This window comes from Eupeodes corollae, chromosome 2 (assembly GCF_945859685.1).
Source record: "Eupeodes corollae chromosome 2, idEupCoro1.1, whole genome shotgun sequence".
NCBI lineage: Eukaryota > Metazoa > Arthropoda > Insecta > Diptera > Syrphidae > Eupeodes > Eupeodes corollae.
In genome coordinates, this window is record NC_079148.1 from 142,292,771 (window position 1) to 142,315,468 (window position 22,698).

The 22,698-nt window shown below is 31.5% G+C and overlaps 1 protein-coding gene across 2 annotated transcripts in view; it reads left to right on the forward strand.

Annotated features, from left to right (window-relative positions):
- The window catches only part of LOC129944451 (breast cancer anti-estrogen resistance protein 1), a 159,453-nt gene that overhangs the window by 73,794 nt on the left and 62,961 nt on the right, over positions 1–22,698 (forward strand). The window contains exon 1 of one of the 2 annotated variants that reach the window (XM_056053882.1): positions 3,285–3,926. The exons of the other annotated variant lie outside the window; for it this stretch is intronic. Within the exon in view, the coding sequence (XP_055909857.1) occupies positions 3,852–3,926 (75 nt within the window). The 5' untranslated portion in view covers positions 3,285–3,851. Of the gene's footprint in view, positions 1–3,284; positions 3,927–22,698 lie in introns of those variants that run through there. 2 annotated transcript variants of the gene reach the window in all.

The following is a 22,698-nucleotide window of genomic DNA, read 5'->3' on the forward strand; positions in this document are numbered from 1 at the left end:
CCGTAGAAATCAAGCATACCTTCGTTGGAAAAGATATAGGTTAGAAGATCTTCACAGATCATACCGGTTACTTCGAAACCAAGTCGTTTGTAAGAAAAATCAAAAGTTTTCAAAAATCGTCTTAATTTATCCATTAATGGTCGAAAACTGTGGAACAATCTACGTGATATCGGTATTGGTAAGCAAAAAAGTTCTAAGTGTCATGACATTGACATCAATGAGTTGAATAAACAATTTTTAACGTTGCCCTCTACATCTTCACTGGATCTGTACAAAGTATTTAACGAAGGTAATTCTTTAGCCTCCCAATCTGCTTTTGAGTTCTCTAGGATTGATTGTACTGAAGTGGTTGAAAGCTATATGCTAGTTAAATCCAATACAGTTGGAATTGATGGTATACACCCTGTTTTTATTAGAGCTTTACTACCACTTCTTTTGACTTATATCACACATTTGTTTAATACAGTACTAACAACCGGTATTTTTCCAACTATTTGGAAGCAAGCAAAGATAATCCCCGTACCAAAATCATCTAATAGCAAGGATATCGTCCAATCTATATACTTCCATTTCTTTCTAAGGTTTTAGAAAGGATTATGCAAAGACAAATAAATACATACCTAAGTAGAGTCGATTTACTGACACCTTTTCAGTCTGGTTTTCGTCCAAAACATAACTATTTGAGAGCACTATTGAATGTGTCTGAATACATTAGACTAGCTGTTGATGTCGATAATGTAAGTTTTTTGTTTCTTTTGGATTTTTCAAAAGCTTTTGACACTATTGAACACTCGATTCTCATTCGTAAGCTTATTCATCAATTTAAATTTTCATCTTCTGCTGCTAATTTGTTTCATTCTGATATAAGTGATAGAAAACAGGCTGTAAGTCTCACCAAAAGGTTGTCTTCTTGTTTGCCGGTCTTGAAAGGTGTTCCTCAAGGATCGATATTGGGCCCGATTCTCTTCTTGCTTTATATATAAATGAGTTGCCATCTATATTGAAATTTTCGCTTACACAAATGTATGTTGATGACGTGCAACTTTACTTCAGTAGTCCACTCGGTCTTATTGAAAACTGCGTTCATAACATAAATCAGGACCTTTTAAGTATCCATATTTGGTCCCAAAAAAATGGCCTGTTCTTAAATCCGTCGAAAACTAAATGCTTAGTTATCTCTAAAAAGTCTCTTGATCTTTCTTATTTCCCTCGCTTAATGCTCAATGATATACATAGTTATTGACTATGTGGAAACAGCTTAAAATCTTGGTGTCATTTTCTACAGATCTTTAACTTGGGAAAACCACATTAATTCAACTGTTGGTAAAGTGTACGGTGCTCTTAGGGTTCTTCAAGATTCCCAATACTTAATTCCCATTGAAACTCGAAAAATGTTAGCTAAGACTTTGATTATTCCACTCCTTACATATGGTTGTCAAATCTATTGTAACTGTGATGGTGAGAGTAGACGAAAGGTTACGGTTGCCTTCAACAACATAGTAAGGAACATCTACGGTCTTAAAAGATATGACCATTTCTCCGAGTTTGCTTCTTCTCTATTCAACATGCAGTTTAAGTATTTTATACAATATCAAACACTTCTTCTTCTCTTCAGTATTAAACAGACGCATCAACCACATAACATTTATTACAGATTATAATTTCCTACTTCAAATAGATCAAACAAGCTTAACATCCCACGACATACATGCCTAACATCTGAGCGGCAATTCTTTGTCAACGCCATTCGCTTATGGAACTCTTTGCCAAGTGATATAAGACTTAACTACTTTTATTTGCTTTAAATGTGCGGTTTTACCTTTAGTAAATTTATATTTTAAACTTAACTTAATTTCTATAGCGTCATTAATATGTAAACTACTCAGTTTTGCCTTTTAACTTAATTTTAATTATTGTTTTAATTATTTTGATCTAGCTTTTGTATTCCAACTAATGTTAGCTTTTTTCTTACTCATGTATACATTATAAATCTATCACTTTTTAATAAGATATTATATCTTAATGTGTATAGCATATCGATAAATTGAATAAACTAAAATTAAATTAAATTAAATGTAGTCAAGTCCCTTATAGAAAACCCACTACATCCAATTCAAATACACATGAATTCGTGAACTGAAATCCGAATCATCATCATCAATTCGACAACCAGGATGCGGTCCTGACCCTCATACCAGTACTTTCTCCATTTATCCCTATCGCCAGTCGAGTCGGAACAAGAATTGGTTCTTCTTCGATCATACAAGCTAGGTGTCCAGTGCACCTTAGTTACCGTGGCAGAATATTAGCTTCGAGGCAGATTGCATACAGTTCATGATTGAAGCGTCTTCGGAATAGTTATAAGATCCATAAAGTCTTGTTTATTTTCATATTCAGCAGTATTTGAGTAGATTTGTATCATTACACTATCCGAATCACTTCAAATTGTTTGAAAATCCAATTTCACATGAATAAAACCGAAAGATATGGAGAGTGTAAAAAACTTATACCTAGATGCTGATTCTGCAGTGATAAATTGAAATCCTCTTACTCAAAAATCCAAATCTATCCGGATGTTTGGAATATCCTATGATTGATCCGTACACATGTTTTTCCAGTCCCTTAGGTCGTAGAAGATATTATAAAGCTTAAAACTATGAAGATCGTTTTCATTTTTAAGGCAGACAATTTTGTTTGATAAATAAAATAATCTATTCTCATTTTTAATACCTTTTTCCTTCATTGCTACCATTTTCAAAATTTTCTAAACGACATCACTGTTTCATTCATATCAAAACACTCCACTCATTTCACTACACATCAATGGAGTAACTTTTAGTTCCACAAGATACTCAGTTGAATTCGGTTGTGTTATCGGATGAATATAACTGTATTGTTATTTTATTCGGTTAATTCATTAAAATTCGGCCGAATTAAAAAATAAATACGAAATCATTTAAACGAGGCATCTGATTTTTATTTGTTTGTGTATCTTTGGCGGCGTTCTCTCACCAAGGATTTTGTGGTCATGTGCATATAATAAAAAAAAGATACAACACAAAAAAAAGATATTTTTGTATCTAAACCTATCTATTGTTAGTTAGATTTACTGTTGTTGTTGTGTTTTTTTGTGGTTCAGTTAACTTTCGCGAAACCACCAGCAAGTGGAGTGGGAATTAAGACGTCCGTCGTCGTTTAGTTTAAAACAACGAAAAACAAAAATCCGCCAAAATAAGAAAATAACCGTGAGTTATACGTTCACTTCACTTCACGTTCACTTTTGGGAGATATATAACAGAAGTTTATCTTGTGTTAAGCTTCAGTGTTTTTTTACATTTCTCTAAGTTTTCCGGTATTTGTGTGGTTTTTGTATAATAAATCACCAAAAAAGAAAAAAACCAAGTGTCTTATACAAAAGATTAGCAAAATAAAAGAAAAAAGTTTAAAAAAGATACAAAAAAGTTCAAAGTGCTAAGTGAGAATTTACCATAACACCGTTGTTGCTCTTTAAGCTAGATTTCGCTGAGTTCAGATAATATTTCTACGTCTCCACTTTTCTGTTTTTTTTTTGTAACTCTTTTATATTTGAAAGTGAGTGATCATCAGTTTTTATTGTTGTTGTTTTTTTGTTGCTTTGACCGTCCGCGAAAGTTGTAAATCAAGAAAAGTACCGAAAACAAATTTTAATTCCTATGCAAAATGGATAGTTGCTGCTGATTCATCATATATCACTTAACTGGCGCCCGGGTTGAACTCAAAAACATAGTTTTGACCTTTTATTTATAACAACACTGTGTTTTTGTTATTTTGGATAAGTAGCTGTCATCGGAGAAGATTGAAAAATCATCAAGATGATTGAAAAAATGAATTCATTCTACACCAACACTGATTACGATGTCCCGGCCTTCACTAAGCGGATAAATAAGGTATGAATCAAAATTCGTTACCATCTCTAATTTCAAGACTCTTACTCATGAAAAAAACTTGAGAACTTGTCACTTGGATGTATGGATAGGGATTTAAGTTGAGTATATGTGATGCATGTCACTATCTACATATATTTTGCAACATACATATATAGATAGATTTAGGTAGATGAATATAGAGATACATTTGTATCTGATGCGTCTATGAGGTATTTTGTGAGTGATTGCAGTGGCTCCAGCTTCATCAGGGCACCAGACTGGTGCTTTCAATCGATTGCAATGGCAAGTCGCGCCGAGTTGTCGATGCAATCTTGATGCACTTCTTGATCTGAAAGACGTCCGTGATCGGACTATCGATCTTATGGATACTTTTGTATCTTCAGCCTTCTCCTCTCTCTTTCTCTGCTCTGATGGAAATTAATCATTCTGCAAATTATCTCTACACGTTGCTGGACGGACTTGACAGTGCCATAAGATGATGATGTACCTATCTATATTCTTGATGGTCAGGGGCAGCTTCAATCCCAGTCCCAGTCTTGTAGTATCTCATAGATACGTGTGCACAGTAAATGATCTAAATGGACCTGGTAATTGGCTAAATCGTGTATTTATATATCTATTGGATATTCACCGGGGTGGGGTGTTTTCTGTTTTCTATAATTTTGTTTTATTTTCGTTCTTCATGTGGACTTCTTGGGTCTGCTTCATGGTCTCATTTATCATGTTTATAAAACCGGGGCTAATGTAGGTATAGAGTGGATATAATAATAATTGATGGGTGCATGCGATGCATAGAGAACATTTAGCTTTTTTTTGCATCGTTCCACAACTAAAACCTATCTTGATTGATCTGTCGTTTAAGTGGATTAATAATATATACGTTTGAATGATAGGACAAGCGAATTTGCATGCAACTTGTGTACCTAGAACCTATGTAGATAGTTTTTTGTGTTCTCATAAATTTATAGTCATTTATGAAATAGACTAGATAGATGGCGCTGTGGCGTCAACACACGAAGTGAACGACTTTAAATAGATCACATCAGACTTCTTAATTGCACTTAATATGATATACAGGCATTCAAAAATGAAAAAGATAGATTCATGGACAGCTTATATAGAATGACAGCAGAAGGCTTCAAAGGGAGGGAACGGAGGTGGGTGTTCGTATAAGCAAAAGTGTCGGGTTCAGTTGGAGATTATAATTAATCTTGTCACCTTTTAAACTGAATTGGTTTTGATTTTTTTAAATGATTGTAGAATTTATGTATTTTTCTGTTGTTTTATTTTAAATAATTGTTGTTATTTGTGTTTTTTTGTTTTAATTATTAAGTTGGAGATATACTTTTGTATTTCGATGTATTGTGTAGGTGATGTATAAGTCGTGTATAATCTACCAATCATTTAATTTTTTTAAATATTTTTCTGAAATGATTAATTTGAATTGATAACGATACCACCAAGCGATATAATGCTTTTATTTTGATAATGCATTATTAATTGCTTGGTATAATAATCACAGAATTAAGTGTTTTTTGAGCTAATAAAAAAAATGTGTTTTTGTTATAGAATTAGTCTAACACTATTATAAGCTATTATAACACAATAGCCTTATAACTTCTTGAAAGAATTTTGTAAATCAAATTCAAACAGCTTATAAATGCATTCTGACAGTTCTCCAAATTCATTGGCATGATGTTATTTTAAGTTTGACATTAAGCCTTTTTGGAAAGATTTTTCATTTAATCGCAAGATTAAAACACTTCATCTGTAATAAACTGGACTTAGCCGTTGCAACTTAAATGACACAGATTAAGCGATTATCTAGAGGTTCAATGCTGAAACTGATGTTTCTTAATGTTTCATTTCGCAATTGTCAGTTGTGTACCACCCCTCAGGGAATTCTGCAATAATACTTGAACTTTTAAGAATGCCCAACAATATAACTTTTGAGTTCAATCGCATTAGAAGTTTAGGTAGTATTACCTTTCCTACTTCCCTAACGCTTCCACTGTGTTTAAAAATGTCAAAAGTAGTAAAAAACACTTTAATAGGTAAATATTGTGCAAAATAACACACTTTTTAAGTAATTGGGATTGAACCAAGCTTAATAATGACATCTTTAAAATTAAAACTCTCATTTTGTTGATGATTTTAATTTCTGGTCTCAAGATTCAGATACATATTGTTATTTTCAATACACTTCTTTTCGTATTTATGGCGCCCAACGTGAGCTACAATTTCTTTTATGTTTGGATGACTGAAAGTAGCAATGTGCCTACTATACATTTGTAATTTGCCCCACAAAACAAACAATTTTTGAGTCTTTTGTAAACGTTGGTCGTTAATAATAATTAAATAGTGGCGCCCAACGCGAGTTACCAATTTTATCATGATTTGAAGACTGATAGTAAGAATATATTTATTATGCATTTTGTTCCCCACAAAACGAACAATATAATAATGTGTTGTGAATCTTCATCAATATACATACATATATGCAGGTATATACTAAAATGGCGCCCAATGCGAGATAACCAAATTTATTAGACATATTTCGTTCTTAAAAAAATTCACGTGCTATTGGAAGATCTTAAGCTCCAAACAAATCTTGGTCAATATAAAGAATAAAATGGCGCCCAACGTGAGTTTAAAAATAAATTATATCTTGTTTACTAGAATCAGTTGAGTAAATTGACATGCACTGAAAGCTCTTCTGAGAATCGCAAAATCAACAATAGTAGAGACTTTCGAAAATAAAATTTTCCATCCGTATTATTTGATATGTAATTTAATTTTTATATCTTTTCACAAGAATGTTAAAGAAAACCAATAACGTTGTTTTGCTTTTGGGGCTAATATAAATAACATATCATTCCAAACATCGGTTTTATCAATCTGCACAAATATTTAAAATACCTTTTTTCAATATTGTTTTCATGTGTTTTTCAAAGAAAATTTCAAAAAGGTGATGTGATAAATTTCTTTATATTTCGAAGTACTTTTAAAAGGATTATAAAATTAAAGATTAATGTGAGCCAAGTCAAATCTTACAAGTTATGAAAATCTTATGAAATACTATAAATACTATTTTTATGTATATATTTGGAAAACTATGTACTATATTCAGATAGGCTCAAAAATTCTTTATAACTGCGTTTTCCAACTTTAAAAAATAATATACTTATCTCAAAAACCTGACTTGATAGTTTTAATTTTGGAGGGTTGATCTGGGGTTAGTTCAACAAACCTTTCTGCCCAATGTTATGAACAATTTTGCTCTACAATGTAACAACACAAGTTCTACTCTTTTAGACCTATTCTGGGTGAGTGATTTAAGAAAGTTGTACATTACGATCAATTATCTGCCCAGCCTTTTTTAAACATGATTTAATTTACTTAACTTATGACTTTGACTTACAGGTCGTTACTCACAGTTTAAAATTCAGGGATTCTCGAAATATCGATATTGAAGCTTTACAGGTGAATGCTAGAATCATAAATTGGGATACCATATACAACAAGCCCTCGTCAGATCTTTAAGTCGATTTTCTCAACAAAAAAGTTAAAAGGTTGTATGATAACTTTGTTCAGGTACGATCAAAAGTCGTAAAGGCGGCAAATCAACCTTGGTTAACGTTGTATATCCGTTCCCTTATGATAAAGCATGATCTTGCATATAAGGTTTGGGTACGATATCGACTATTAGAACCAAGGCGCACTTACTGCTTGCTACGTAACAAGGTGGGGACCGAAATAAGAAATGCCAAAAGGCGTAGATTTTCAAATTACCTGAGCCAATCTCAAGTAGGTCGAAAATTATGGGCAAGTCGGCGAAACTATGGTTTATGCAAAAGTAAATTGTGCATCAGCTCTGTAATAGATACAAATATGCTAAATGAAAGATTTGTTAGCTCTTCTGTTGAAACCTCAAGTGATTCAAATTCTCATTACCATGAAGTTGCTTAGCCTGCGTCAATAGAACAAATTGCCAACCAATCGCTCTGGTTTCGGTTTTTCCTCCGTCGATTTTGCCGATGTTGTTGAATCAATTCTCTCAATTAAATCAAAAGCCCTTGGTATTGAAGATATACCTCCATTATTTCTCAAAATTTGACTGCCTATTCTTCTACCATACTTTACCCAAATTTTTAACTTCATCATAATGTCTGGTCCCTATCCTATGCAATGGAAGCTAGCAAAAATCTTAATTTTAGAAAAAAATTCCAAAGGGATATAGTTCAGGCCAATTGCTATTTTGTCTTTTTTGTCGTTGTCTTTGAAAGACTCATTCAAAAACAATTAAATAATTTTCTTAATGCCAACAATCTAATTACTCCTATGCAATCTGGTTTCCGAAAGAAACATAGTTGTATCACTGCCCTAATCAATGTTATTGAAGACTTGAGGATATCAATGAATAAAGACCATGTATCATTTTTAGTCTTCTTAGATTTTTCGAAAGCTTTCGATTCAGTTGACCACACATTCTTACGCAGTTAACTTATAAATGAATTTAATTTTTCTTCTGCGGCAGCAAACTTAATTTTTGTATACCTTACAGGTAATTCACAAGCTGTGGAAATAAATGGGTCGCTATCAAATTTCCTTTTGAACTTAAATGGTGTTCCGAAAGGCTCCATTCTTGGTCCATTGTTGTTTTCAATGTACATTAATTCAATTCCAAACTCAATGAAATTTTGTTCCTTAGCTTTGTACGCGGATCATGTGCAGCTTTACTTAAATTTTCCCCTCAGTTTAACTGAACACTACATTGAAAACTTAAATGAGGACCTTGAAAGGATTGAGAATTGGGCCACAGCAAATATGCTTCAACTAAATCCTTTAAAGACTAAATGTTTAGTTATTTCCCGAACACCTCTTGATCTGTCTTACTATCCTAGTATTGTCATGAACCATATCCCGATAGAATTCGTTGAGACGGCTTAAAATTTAGGAATAATATTTAATCGTTTTTTAACATTGGACAACCACATTAACACCATAGTTGGTAAGACTTATGGAGCCATTGCTTGCGGCCCAGAATTATACTCCCATGAAAACGCGTCTTTTACTTGCCAAAACCTTAATAAACCATTTCCTACTTATGAATGCGAAAATTACAACTTATCTGCCAAAATTATGGATGGCCATTAATTTAAATAATGCAACTATGTATCTTTTTTATGGTCAAGCCGAATTCTAAGATTTTTAAAGAACTTGTGGCATTGGTCATTGCTGTTGCATATATCTGCTGGAAGTTTATTAAATATAAATGAAGCTAGTTCTTAGGATAGTCACAGTAGACGCTGATGATCTCAACGAGCGGTTTATGGCATTTCTTCTTACTGTATTGTGACCACCCCGCAGATAGAACAGTCTCAATACCTTATATAGATAAAGATGCCGAAGTAATAATATATTGAGCGATTTAAACAACGGAAATGATGGTTCCACTATAGGTTTGTGAAGCATTGCTCTGATGATCTTCTTCTGGGCTGTGAGCAAAGGTAGATTGCTGACAAATGCACTACGCCAGCAGGAAAAACCATATTCTAAGACAGAGTTAGCTTATGCATAATAGATGGATGTTAGTAAGTTTGCTGGTACTATTTTTCGCAAGAGAAAGATTTTGTTCAGAACAATATACATATTTTTTTAAAACTCTTGATCTGTGACTTCCAGTCCAGTTTTGAGTCTTATATTATGCAAAGGTATTTAAGTTCTGTTACAAATTCAACTAGAATGATCCCAGCTTGCGTCATGAAGTCCAACATTTTCAATAGAAATTTCATTTGAGAAGGAAAAGTACATAATCTTGGATTTACTACTCAGCACCATCTGATAATACTTAAACCAAATTGCCAAAATAGATAGATCGTTATTCAATGAGGTTTTTATTCTATCACCAGAAGAAGCAGCATACGAAAGGACTAAGTCATCAGCAAAAGCAACCATATTTCCTTTCAAAGGCAACCGAAAAATTGAATTTATTTGAATAATAAAAAGTAAAGGCCCGTGCACTGACCCTTGGGGGACCCCTACACATGCATGTTTAGAGTGGTACATGTACTCTGCATTATCAAATCTCCCTCTTATTGTTTTTAGTTCAGCTTTAATCATTTTTTTTTCTGTTTGTATTTCTGAATATAATCACTTACATTGTTAGTGGCAAAAGAAGATAAAAGCGATAATCGGTTCAGATTATTCTTTTTTTGTTGCACACAAACTTTACAATTCCATGTTTATTTCAATTTGGTTATGTGCTCTGCATCTGAAGGTTTAAGTGAGGCACATTTTGCGTGAAATAATAGACTGCACTTACTGCAATAAATTTTACAGATATCTCATCCGATTTTTAATGAACAGATTTTGCAACTCATTTTATTAACTTCCCATAGCAAATTATTGTAATGAGTCCGATTTGTCAAATTAAAAATTTTGACATTTCTTGAGGTTTCAAGGTCCCTAGAGTCGAAATAAAAGATTTTTAGAAAAATTTCTGTGCGTGCGTGTGTACGTACGTACGTTCCCGACGTTTTTTTCGTCGTCCATAGCTCAAGAACCAGAAGAGATATCTATTTCAAATAAATTTTGTTATACAGATAGTAAAGCAAAAAGATGCAGAAAGGGCTTTTAAAAAAATTGCGTTTGTGGTTTTTTACCACAGCAGTTTGAAAAAAAGGTGAACATTTTGGTTAACCCTAAATATCTTACGAACCAAAAACGCTAGAGACTTGAATTAAATTTTATATAATATATTGTAACGTGATATCAAAGAAGTATATTTTTTGAAAAAAAAAATCATTTAACGGTTTTTTTATAAATCAAAACAACTGAAAAAAAAATTTGTCACCTCCAAAATTGTACGACTAAAATACGATTTCATCTCCAAAACAATTTTGTGCAACGAAAAATAATGTTTTTGACATCTGATAAAATTTTGAGAAAAATCGAATGGACAGTTTTTTTATAAAAAAAAAACAAAAATCTAAAAAAAAAAACATTACTCAAAGTTGGTAAAAATTGAATATCGATTTAAATATCTTTTCAAAAACTTGAATTTTAGGCTTCAAACTTATTTTGTCTTACAAGAAATATTGTTTTTAACATTCTGAAAAATGTTGAGAAAAATCGAATTGACAGTTTTTTTTTACAAAAAATGTATAAAAGTTGGTAAAAATTGATTTTTGACTCAAATATTTTTCAAAACTTTGAGATATGGGCTTTAATTTACTTTTATCTTTCAAAAATGTTGTCAACATTCAGTTAAAGTTTGAAAAAAATCGAATTGACAATTTTTTTACAAAAAAATTAAAAAAGTTGGTAAAAAATGATTTTCGACTTAAATATCTTTTCAAAAAATTGAGATAATAGCTTTTTACTAATTTTTACTTATAAGAAATATTGTTTTTAACATTAGGACAAATTTTGAGAAAAATCGAAATGACAGTTTTTTTACAAAAAAAATAAAAACCTAAAAAAATGTCTAAGAGTTGGTAAATATTGATTTTCGACTCAAATATCTTTTCAAAAATTGTATTTTTTTTATTGGCTTTGAACCATTTTTATCTTTCAAAAAATATTGTTGTCAACATTCAGTAAAATTTTGAAAAAATCTAATTGACAGTTTTTTTACAAAAAAAAACAATACCAAAACTTGGTAAAAATTTACTTTCGATACAAAAGTTTTTCAAAACTTGGTAAAAATTTACTTTCGATACAAGAAGTTTTTCAAAAATTAAAAAATATTAACTTCGAACTTATATTATTTCCTAGAAAATATTGTTTTCGATATTCAGTAATTTTTACATAAAAATCCAAGGCTCCCTGAAATTACGCCATAGGAAATCACGCCAAAAAAATAAAATGGAAAAAACGCCAAAAATTCTCCATACAATTTTTTGGCTTTTTTTCCTAGGAAAAAGAACCTAAAGATTTTGGTGTTAATTCCGGATTTTTTGGCTATTTTTTCCGAGTAGTTCTTGGCGTTTTTTCCTTTTAGAATAATGAAAAAAGGCCAAACAATTTTTGTTTGGAAAAAACGCCAAAAATTTGCTTATGGACTTTTTTTCCAAACAAAAAAGGGAAAAACGACAAAAAATAACCTTTTTAGTTTTTTTTCCAAATCTTAAAGCAAAAAACGCTTTTTCCTATTTTCTTACGCCAAAATTGTTTGGGCTTTTTTCCAAAACAGTTTTTGGCGTAATTTCCTATGGCGTCCAAATCCAACAGTCCGTTTTTTCATAAAAAATAAAATCTACAAAAAATAGTACGCAAATTTGGTAAAAATTGATACGAGTACATATAGACGAACTTTTAAGAAAGACAAATCGACAGACGGGATGGGAAGTTATCAGTGTGGGTCGCATCCCAGCCTATTTTTTGTTTTACTTTTGTCTTTTTACTTCACTTAACACTTCTTCACTCGACAAGGATTCAAACTTTATTCAATCCTGTGCCACATACTTTAATTTTTTAGTTGGCAGCCCTATACTTCTGTATTCATTATCTTGTATTTAGCACCAAAATTAACCTCAAACTTCCTAAATTGTTGGTTGAAAAGAAAAATACAAACTTATTCATCTTGTGTAGGCCTTTAAAATAATAAATCCTATTTAAGTTACTCCAACTTTTATTTATTTCCTCGAAATTTTTGAATGCACTTCCATTCAAAATACGTCTTAAGTTTTTTTTTTTATTTAAGCTTTATCTCAAGTTGCTTTTATATAGCATAAGAACATTGACTTGTTCCTTTTAAAAAACAAAATGTAGATTCTAAGGCCAGTTGAATTTTTTGTGTGTAGCTTCAAAAGAACAAAAACTGACCTAAATCAAAGATTTCAATAAAAACTCTTTCTTTTTCATTAATTTATTTTTGTTAAACATTTTGGTTTTTGCTCTACTTAAAAGAAGCTGTAACTGGGCAAAACATAAAATAGAAAACTTCGAGTTCACTCTTAATTATTTTGTTTATTTTTTCTCAACAACGGACTGAACAACTTCATCAAGAGAAAGAAAGAAAGATTTTTTAAGTTTAAAATTCAATTACTTGTTACAGAATAACTTAATTATTGTTATACAAATTTTGTTCACTTTTTTTCTTAGAAATCGTAACAAGTTTTTAACAACTACTATTTCGTCATTATAATGACTTTTATTCATCAAGCGTTTCTAATTTTTAAGTTTTTATTTTTCGCTTCTAAAGACTCATAAACAGCAAATTAAAATTTAAAGCTAAAGTTAAAGTGTAGAGTAAGGTTTTTGTTGTTGTATGTAAATTGTGAAGTCACGTTTTTTGTTTTGTTGTGTCTTAAGGGTCACACTTCGCCCGGATAGATTGTAATTAGTAGACGCACGTGTAGCGACGTCGTCGTCTCCGTCTCCGTCAACGACAGCAGCGTTCATACATTACCACCATGTGCATATTCATTCTATAGGTTTTCGTTTTTGTACGGGACAGGGACATGAGGACAAAAACCGTCGTCGTTGTTGTCGTTGTCGGTCTTGGGTCGTCTACGTTTATCATTGGGATACATCCACGATATTGTGCTGCTTCACAAGTCAATAAACTACTTCATCAAGTCATCCAGTCAAGCCAATTGTTATACCATAGATGGATCGAGTCGAGAGTGGCGGTGGCGGTGTCGGTGGCAGTGTAAACTAAAAATCGTGTAATTAATGATTTTAAAAAACTCATCGGTGGTGGTGGTTGACTTGGTTTTTAAACTTATTTGTTAGTTGATGGATTGGTTTATTATGTTACATGCAGGAGGCAGTCTTGAAGGTACCTAATTCAATTCGATTCAATATTCAAATCACCCACATGTCTGGTCTGGTCTGTTGTTATGGTCTGGTCTCTGATGTGATGGCGAAGTAGGAAACATTTTATAGTTGTTATTTTGTTTTGTCACATCAACCATAAGAGGGTTTGGAATTGGATTTCGACTCAAATCAGTTACAGACACAAACTAAAACTAAAAATACAATTTCTCACGATTTTTGTTTTATAGCCAAAGCGTACAAAATTGTTAGCCAAAAGACAGAAAACATGGTGTTATAAAACAGGGCGATGGTGGTGGTGGCATATGGAGTATCCCTCCTGTCAGACATTTCCGGCAGACATTTTGTTTTCTTAGTGAAGCTTCTAGTTTTTATTTTAGGTAAAATAGATTTTTCATTTTGATTGTGATTGAATTGATTTCAAATTCTATTTTTAAAATATCACAGTTCAAATAGAAAATGCATATATATTTCCAATTCACTGTAGGTATTGGGCTTAAGGTAGTGAGAAAAAAACTAAACCTGAAGAAGAATTGAAGACAATCGCAAAAAATTCAAATGAAATGCCATTTTTAAGCATGATTTTGTTTAGGTTTATTGGTTCTTCCAGTGCTGTTTGGCGTGCTCGACTTAAGAGATGTGTTTTTTAGTCTTTAATGATTTTTTTATATATAAGAATACAGTTTCCAATTGAGTAGTTACGTAACAACTTTTAGATTTAACTTATTTCCTAGTTCACTTGTATTTCAATAATTTGACTTCACTTTATTTTATGACTCGAATTGAAGCAAAAATTGTATCGCGTGCCGGTAAGAAATATGTTAAAGACATATTTCTGTACACTTTCCCGTGCTTCAATTGTATAATTTGTTTGTCTGTCAGTAGAAGTCCCACGGACCTTCAGTCGTTTTTAATAAATATTTTGAGAAATAGGCTCAACCAAGGTTTTATTTGACTCAAGATCACAGAAAAGAGGAACAAATCAACTAGATATTGCCTTGTCATTAAAAGATTCTGTTTGACAAGACAATAATTGCTAAACTTTTTACCAACCTGTTTTACCAAAGAATGACGATCAGTTTTTAAATGACAAGTAGGTACCTTCAGCTGTCAAAATGAAAAATTTAATTTGTATTACTTACATTTTGAAAATTACCAGGAAAATCAAATGGAAAATAATTTTCAGTTTTCATAATTTTAAAAAGCCAAACATTTTAAATTCAAGCCCTTAAAATTCTAAGTTTTTTTATCTATTTCCATTCGTAAAATAAATCAATTTGTTTTGACTTAAATCTGTCAAAATTCTGATGTTAGCTTTTTCCTGTTTTATTGGAGATTGGCATAAATTAGTTTATTTTTATAACTTTTGAAATCTTAATTTTAAAATAATAAACTTCTCCTTACAGAATCAGCAATAAAACATTTATCTGTGAGTTTGTTGAATATAATTTTGGTATTTTTGTTCTATCCGAAGAAAATATTTACCTCAAGTCGATTAAATCAAGCGTAACTTGTTTTTTTTTTACAATCCATCAAAAAAAAACTATTCATGCAAAAGTCTGAAATCACCAATCAATCGTGTTTCATTTGACAACTTCTAAATCTAAATCCAAATACGCCTTAGGTATATTCCGCAGGTTATCAAAACCATTCAAAATGGTTGCTAAAATGACACATTAAAAAAAATTGATAGCTGAACACAGAAGAAAATATTAAAACATAATTCAATAATATGACATGTGAAACGTCACTTAATACGTTTTTTGCATCAATGACATTACTTTTGACATTTGTGACATTTCAACTTCAGAAAAGAAAAAGAGAAAACAAAATCAAAAAAAATCGCAGAGTTAAAGAGCGGTTTTGTACTCAGTGAGTTAAGTTTTTAAGAAAACCTTCTGGCGTTCTGGTTTGATGGTGCTAGTCAATTGAAATCATCCGATTGCGTCTACTCCTTCTGACCAACTGTCAAAAAACCAGCCCGACGTTTCAAAATCATTAATCGAGAAGCTTTTACCTCTCGACAATCTTTAAATGTCAATAAAACATTATTATACACTTTTGTAAACCATTTTGTGCTGAGATCTCTCTATTCTGTTCCTCAAAGTGCTCATTTTGACACATTTCTAAACTTCTCAATTGCAAAGCAAAATAATTTTAGATTAATTCGAGATTTCATGATGTTGAATCGTTTTCTTCTCCTTTTAACGACTAAAACATGCAAACAATTCTCATTTTAAAGAGTTGTCCCTTCGGGGTAATTTAGAGCTACATATAGTTTGTGTTCCTTTTCTTATCCAAAGAACGAAGCAGACACATTTGTCAACCAAAGTGTAATCCGAGACTTTGGATTCGCTTCAGTTTGTCCCCATAATGTAAAAAAATTTGTTTCGGCATTTATTTTGAGGATTTAGTTGTCTCTGTACCTCCTCCCTTCCCCACTATATCCACATTTACACCAACTCCAAATCTAAGCCTTGAAAATATATGTTTTTATGTACGAATTCAAAAGAATAAATTTGCGGCGGACGTGACTTTTTTTCTTTTTTTTCTTGTTGTTATACATTTTTGAAGCATAAACATCACAGTAATTTTTTGTACAGCAACTATCACTCCATTTGTTGGCAAAACATGAACATGAACATGAACATTAAAGGCAATGTCACATACGACATACCTCAATGTCCACAAAATCATTTGTAAAGCAGTTAAATCTGCATATGGAACTTCAAACTTAAGACCATCACATAAAATCAACTCCAATGACATGAGACCGACAGAGTGACAGACCGACACACTGAAAACGACGATGCAAAGATAATTGCACTTGTTAGAGAATTTGATTGAGTGTCTTGGTCAGGATTGCCAGATTGGGCTATTTACTTGAAGTTAGGATATCTTTGTCCAATATGAACGAAGAAACATTTAGTGTGACAGTTCGATCATAATTGGGCTATAAGTAGCTTTAAAATAACCTTGTGGCAGTTCAATAATAATTGTGCTATAAATAGCCCAAAATCTAACCTTGGACGATGTAAGATCGTTGTGTTAATATTGTTAACTCTTTTTTACTTATGAAGAAGATTTTGTATTTTATTTTCTGTTGTTTGTTTTACCACGTTCTTTTAAAAAATTGGGCAATTTGAGCTACTTTCTTGGCATCTTCTGTTTTGGGCTACAAATATGATTAAATTGGACTATTGAGCTATTTCATGATATGGTAACTCTGTTGTTGGTATATGTTTATTCCTATTTACGTATTTATTTTGAATTCAAACAAAAATTATAAAATTCTTTCTTTGATGATGACAGGAATGGATGAACTCACATCACACAATAGGTTAATTAGAATTACGTTGGATATGTTTTATTTTGTTTGTTTGTGACTCTCAAAATGACATTTCAAGATCATGGTTGTGTTGGCAATATGTTGTTTTTATTTAAGCATTTTGCAACAACAAACGACGAGAAAAATAAAAATAAAATTAAAATATTTTTCATCTCTCCATTCAAAGATCAGACAGACCTCGAGGTTGCACTCTATTTGTATTGCACTTAACAGAGAAGCGACAACAATGACACCCGGATGTGAGCATCTCTTAAAAAAACCATCTGCTTGCAATAAAGCGATGTAATGCGATGGTGAAACTGCAATTTACTTGATTTTGCTTGTGGCACGACCGACCGACGGACGATGATGATGCGCTGCGCGCATATATGCATGCATAAAAATGTTGTTTCGGGTTTAATGTTTTTATTTTTTTAAAGAAAATGCGCGCCAAGGCCCATGATTGCATGAACTGTGATTTCAAAAGTAAAAAGAGAAAAATTAATTGAAAACATTCAATGACATTGTTACATATAAATACAATTATATGCATGCATTAAAAATAAAAAATAAACTTAAATGGAATTTAAATGAATCATTGCGTTTTTTAGTTTAATTAGATCGAATTCAATTTGCCACAGGTTGGTACTACCAGAATTGCATAAGCAATTACGCACCCATCGCATCGTGTCGACGCGTTGTCGGTTTGGCATTGCAACGTGTAAACGAAATCACAAACAACTTAATTAGCATTCATATGCGGTAAAGTTATAGCGAGCCGTTAGGTACAAAGGTGTTAGAAAACACCTGTTTTTTCACATTTAATGTGGTAATGATAAAATTGTACTAATACTTATAGGTACTTAACTCATTTTATGAATAACCTTGCAACAAACAAAAATATAACGATAAGGAAAAACACAACGTTAGATCAGCTGTCAAAGTTTTGTTGTTTTTATTGTTATATTCCATTTAGAATGTAATCAGCAAAATGATATATGATGATTTTTATAGGAAAAACTTCAATTGGTTGCTAAGCAAATAAACATGTATAAGTATTGTTTCGGAAGGTAGATATAAAATTTGATCTAAAAATCTACCTGTTACAATTTGACTACCTTACCTACCTAACATTTGGTATGCAGTCATAGCGCCATAAAATTGAGAAACAATCCAAAACGGAAACTGACAGGAAACCAATTGTTTTTTTTTTTAAAAATGTCAAACAAACATTTTATGCTATCACTCAATTTACAAACAGGTCTAAGATACCTGTTGCATTGTATCAATAAAATATTTGAAATATAACAAAAGAAACAAGATATTTCTTTTTATATGATGAGCGAAATTAATTCTAAGTATAGTTTTTATAAACAATATTGGATATATTCTTGTTTTTCAAGATTTTATTTCGAAAAATTAAAAAAATTCCACGAAACTTGTTTTATAGAATTATCTGATCTCTGAACTTGCAATGTATGATTAATAAATAAAATATATCATAACTTTTAAGAAATTTCGTGAACAAATAAACACATAAAAACGACTTCATAAACAAATTAGCAGATTTTAAATAATTATTTACTTAAAAATTTTTAGTAGCAACTATCTTGATAATCTTGATATTGTTATTTATTTGCGTTACGTTTACTTTTGACATTTGTTTTAAAGCTTTGAGAAAATGTTGTTTTCAGCGTTAAAATTATTTTGACATACAATCTAAACTTGTCAGGGAGTAAAGAGCACTACAAGACTTTCTCCCTCCAACATCACAGATCGAATTTTTTGACGTTTGACGTTTAAAAGCTTTGAAATAATCTGTTCACATCTGACCACAATAAAGGGAGGCCTTTTTTCTAATAAAACGTCTAATTTTGAATTGTTTACACAATTTTGAGAAATAATCAAAATAGAACATTCAAATATTTAAGCAATTTTGGAATTTTTTTGACAGTTCAGATTATAGCGATCATGGAAAATATATGTTTGTCATTTCAAAAAAAATGTTCATTGTATTTAAGGTTATAGTTGGTCATTGAAAGTAAAACGGATAGGTCTGTTTAGGCGCCAGTTATAGCTATCATTGGTTTTCATCATTGAAAACAAACATTGGAACTTTTGGCAGATCGTTAAAAGTTTCTGTCATTGGAAATAATTTCCTGATTGAAAACCACCGAAAAATGTTTACGGACAGAAATCTGTCATTGGAATTGTGTGAAATTAGAACACTTATTAGTGAAACGATTCGTTTCACTTTTGAACATAAAAGTATCAGCTGTTCAGGAAAATGAATTTCCGTCCGGAAAATAGCAAATTACATTTTTAGAGAAAAATAAATGAGCAACTAAAATTTTCTTTCTTAAAAAAAATCTTTGTGTGATTTCCTATAGATTGGTATATAATTTAAATTTCTAATCAAAGGGAAACACCGTCAAATATTGATTCAATCATTTGTCCGGATCGATTTCAATGATTGCTATAACTGACGCCTTACAATGAAAATAGAACGACTTCTGTGGAACATTTGGAATTATTGAAAAATATTTCATCTTTGAACAAATAAAATTGAACTAAAAAAGTTCTTGGTTCAAGCTTTTTTAAGGTCTATGTCTATGACTCTTTTGATTTATTTGAATGCCAAATTTTACCTTTGCATCGCTTTAAATCTCTGGTGAAAATTAATTATAGCTTTAGATGGGCCCTAACCTTTTTTTATAACATATTTGACATTACCGATACAAAACGAAAAAAAAGTGGAGAAATTTTCAATCCAAGAGGCCAGTTGTAGCTATCATTGGCTTTCTTTATCGAAACAATTCATTGGCATTTTTTGATAAGTCTTTAACAGCGATCACTGAACACTTCTGTCAATTTCCTAACTAACATCCTTTCTGACAGAAATCTATCATTGGAATTGTATGAAATTGGAACACAAATCAGTGAAATTAATTTTTTGACACACCAGAATGAATCAGCTGTTGAGTAAAATGAATTTAAAAGTAAATTAAATGCAGTAAGGATCCAGTATTAGCAATCATTGGTTTTCATAATTGAATAATTTGTTTCGAGACTTAAAAGCGATTAAGAATGTTAACTTTGTTATTTTTGGTTATAATAAAAAAGTAATAAGTTAAAGAACTTTTTTAGTAAAATAAATACTTTCAATCCAGACATTTTTTATTAGTTCATTTTTATTTTTCAATGAAAATATCGTTTTCAATGAACAGCTGATTTCACATTTTGGAAAAAAATTGCTCCACTGAAAACATTCCACATTCTTAGTATTTCCATCTGTCAGTTTTACTTTCATTGCATTCCAATTAGGGAATTATTAAGTGTGTTTTTTATTGTTTCGTATATAGTACAGTGAGGTATTGCCAATAAAACGATAGCCAGATTTTTGTATTTAAAAATTGATACAACTCAAAGAAGATCTGTCAGAATAATAGTAAACAATCACACAAATAAAAGAAAGTTTTGTAAAAATCAAAAGTTAAAATTAACTTAGCGAAAAAACTAACTAAAACTAATTAAATAGACTATTTTCAAGAAGAAATGTTAAGAAAACATCTGGAAATTGAGATTCTATAAAAAAAAGTTCATTTAACAATTGCTTCAAGGAGGGGTTTGTTCGAAGAATGCTACATTAACATGTTGTGCGGTGCGAAGATAAACTTTTAGTCCATTTTCATTAACAAAACTAAATAATATCAACAGCAACAGTTTGATTTTTTTTCGCCAATGGAAAACACATGGTTCCAAATGCACAACTACTCAACGAACACTGCCATCGAGATACCAATGCAATATCAATAGTACCAACATTTGAGAACGAAATCACATAAGATCCATTCGAGACTCGTCAATGTCAAAAACCCATCCGTAGTAAGATTCTAATTCAACTTTTATAGGTAGTATTCACACCATGGATGTTGTTTTTGTTATTCGTGTAAAATCCTACTATACTATGGATAGATTTTCCAACAAAACACGGGTATTGATTCCATTTAGGAAATGTGTGTCCACTGGTAGAAATTTTCATTGAAACCTAAAACAAACCTGTCAAAAAATTCAAATGATTGGTTTTAATGATGAAAATCAATGATAGCTACAACTAGCTCAATATTATCGCTAATCAATTAATCCAATTCTTATAGCTTTTCCAGAGATTCTTTAATAAAAATCTTACATTTTTCAGAAAACTAAATATTTGAGATAATATTTTTACAAGATTAGTAATTTAAATGGGGCTTTAATCAATACAAATATTTATATTGTTTAAATTACAACTTCAACAGCGTCTTTTTTGCAATGTCTGTTTACCAAAAGGCTTTTTCTTTTTTCTCCTCGCTCAATGGCCTCAATTTTCGGTGTTTCCACCTGATAATGGGCACAATCATACAAATTGAAGATACAAACAAAAGATCATTTTATAGCGTCCCAATTTTTTCATTTAAGAAAACAGCCTTCAACAGCCTTGTATTCAAATAAACTAAAAACAAAAAGTATTAAATCGAATTGCTCTTCTTAACAATTAAACATTTGCCTTATCGCTTTGAAACATGAGATTCCATAGAATTTCTCCGAGATCTTTCTTCATCCATTCAAGGAGCACTGACAGCGATTAACTCTTCTACTTCAATGAGCATTATATCTTCTCCCAGCAGTTACTATGACTATGTTCATTGGAATGCAGCTTACTGGAATACCTACCTACCTCCACTGAACCCTGGTATGTTCCCGCTAAGAAACTCTTCTCAAGAATTTCGAACTTCCGATTTCATCACGCACACTTAATCTTCTCTTTGGAACGGATTCCCCATAGCATGATGGCCCATCAATGCGCGGTGTGTACCAAATCCGCATGAATGGTTACATGATGACTCATATACACCCAATGGTATCTCTTTAAGTTGAGGAATTCCATTCATAGTCATCATCATCATCGTAATAATGAAATGGAATCTGTCTTTATGGACAGACGAGACGCGTGTAGTTCCATCATCCCACGTGCAGTTTGATATAAACACTTGATTAAATTCACGTGATGAATTACAGTTCTTAATTAAAGAGTAAGGGGATACTCTACTCAGTCAGTATTATTATTGTTAGTCTTGAAGTCTAAATCAGTTATAGATCTGGTATTTTCATTTCAAGTGTGGGTGCGTTCCGTGGCGTAGACTACAGTCCAAAAGAAAAAAGAAAAGATTTCAAAAAATGTTGCCTTAGAGGCTTGTTCTTGGTTTTATTTGTTTTGGTTTGATTTTCTATGGAATTCTTTTCGGACGTTAGGAAGGTAACACCCATACAATATTTAGCTTTTCGTCTTTTATTGACTTAAAGAATTTTGTGTGCGGGTTTACTTAACTGGGTTTATGGTTATCGTTAAAAGTTGTTGTTAGTTTTTGGCTTTAGTTTTTTTAAGACAAACTACACTTTACCCATTCAAAGTCTATTTCCATAACTAATTAGTTTTAGTATGTGGAACAGAATTTATGACTTCTTGGTATTAAATTTATGCGAAGTGGGTTTTTTCAACGAGCATTTGAATAAAAATTATTCAAACCACATGAAATGGTAATTTATATAAAAGTTATAAGAAACTATTTGCCCCCGACGACGCAGGCATTTAGTCAACAAAATTGGCGGAAAATATTGGTA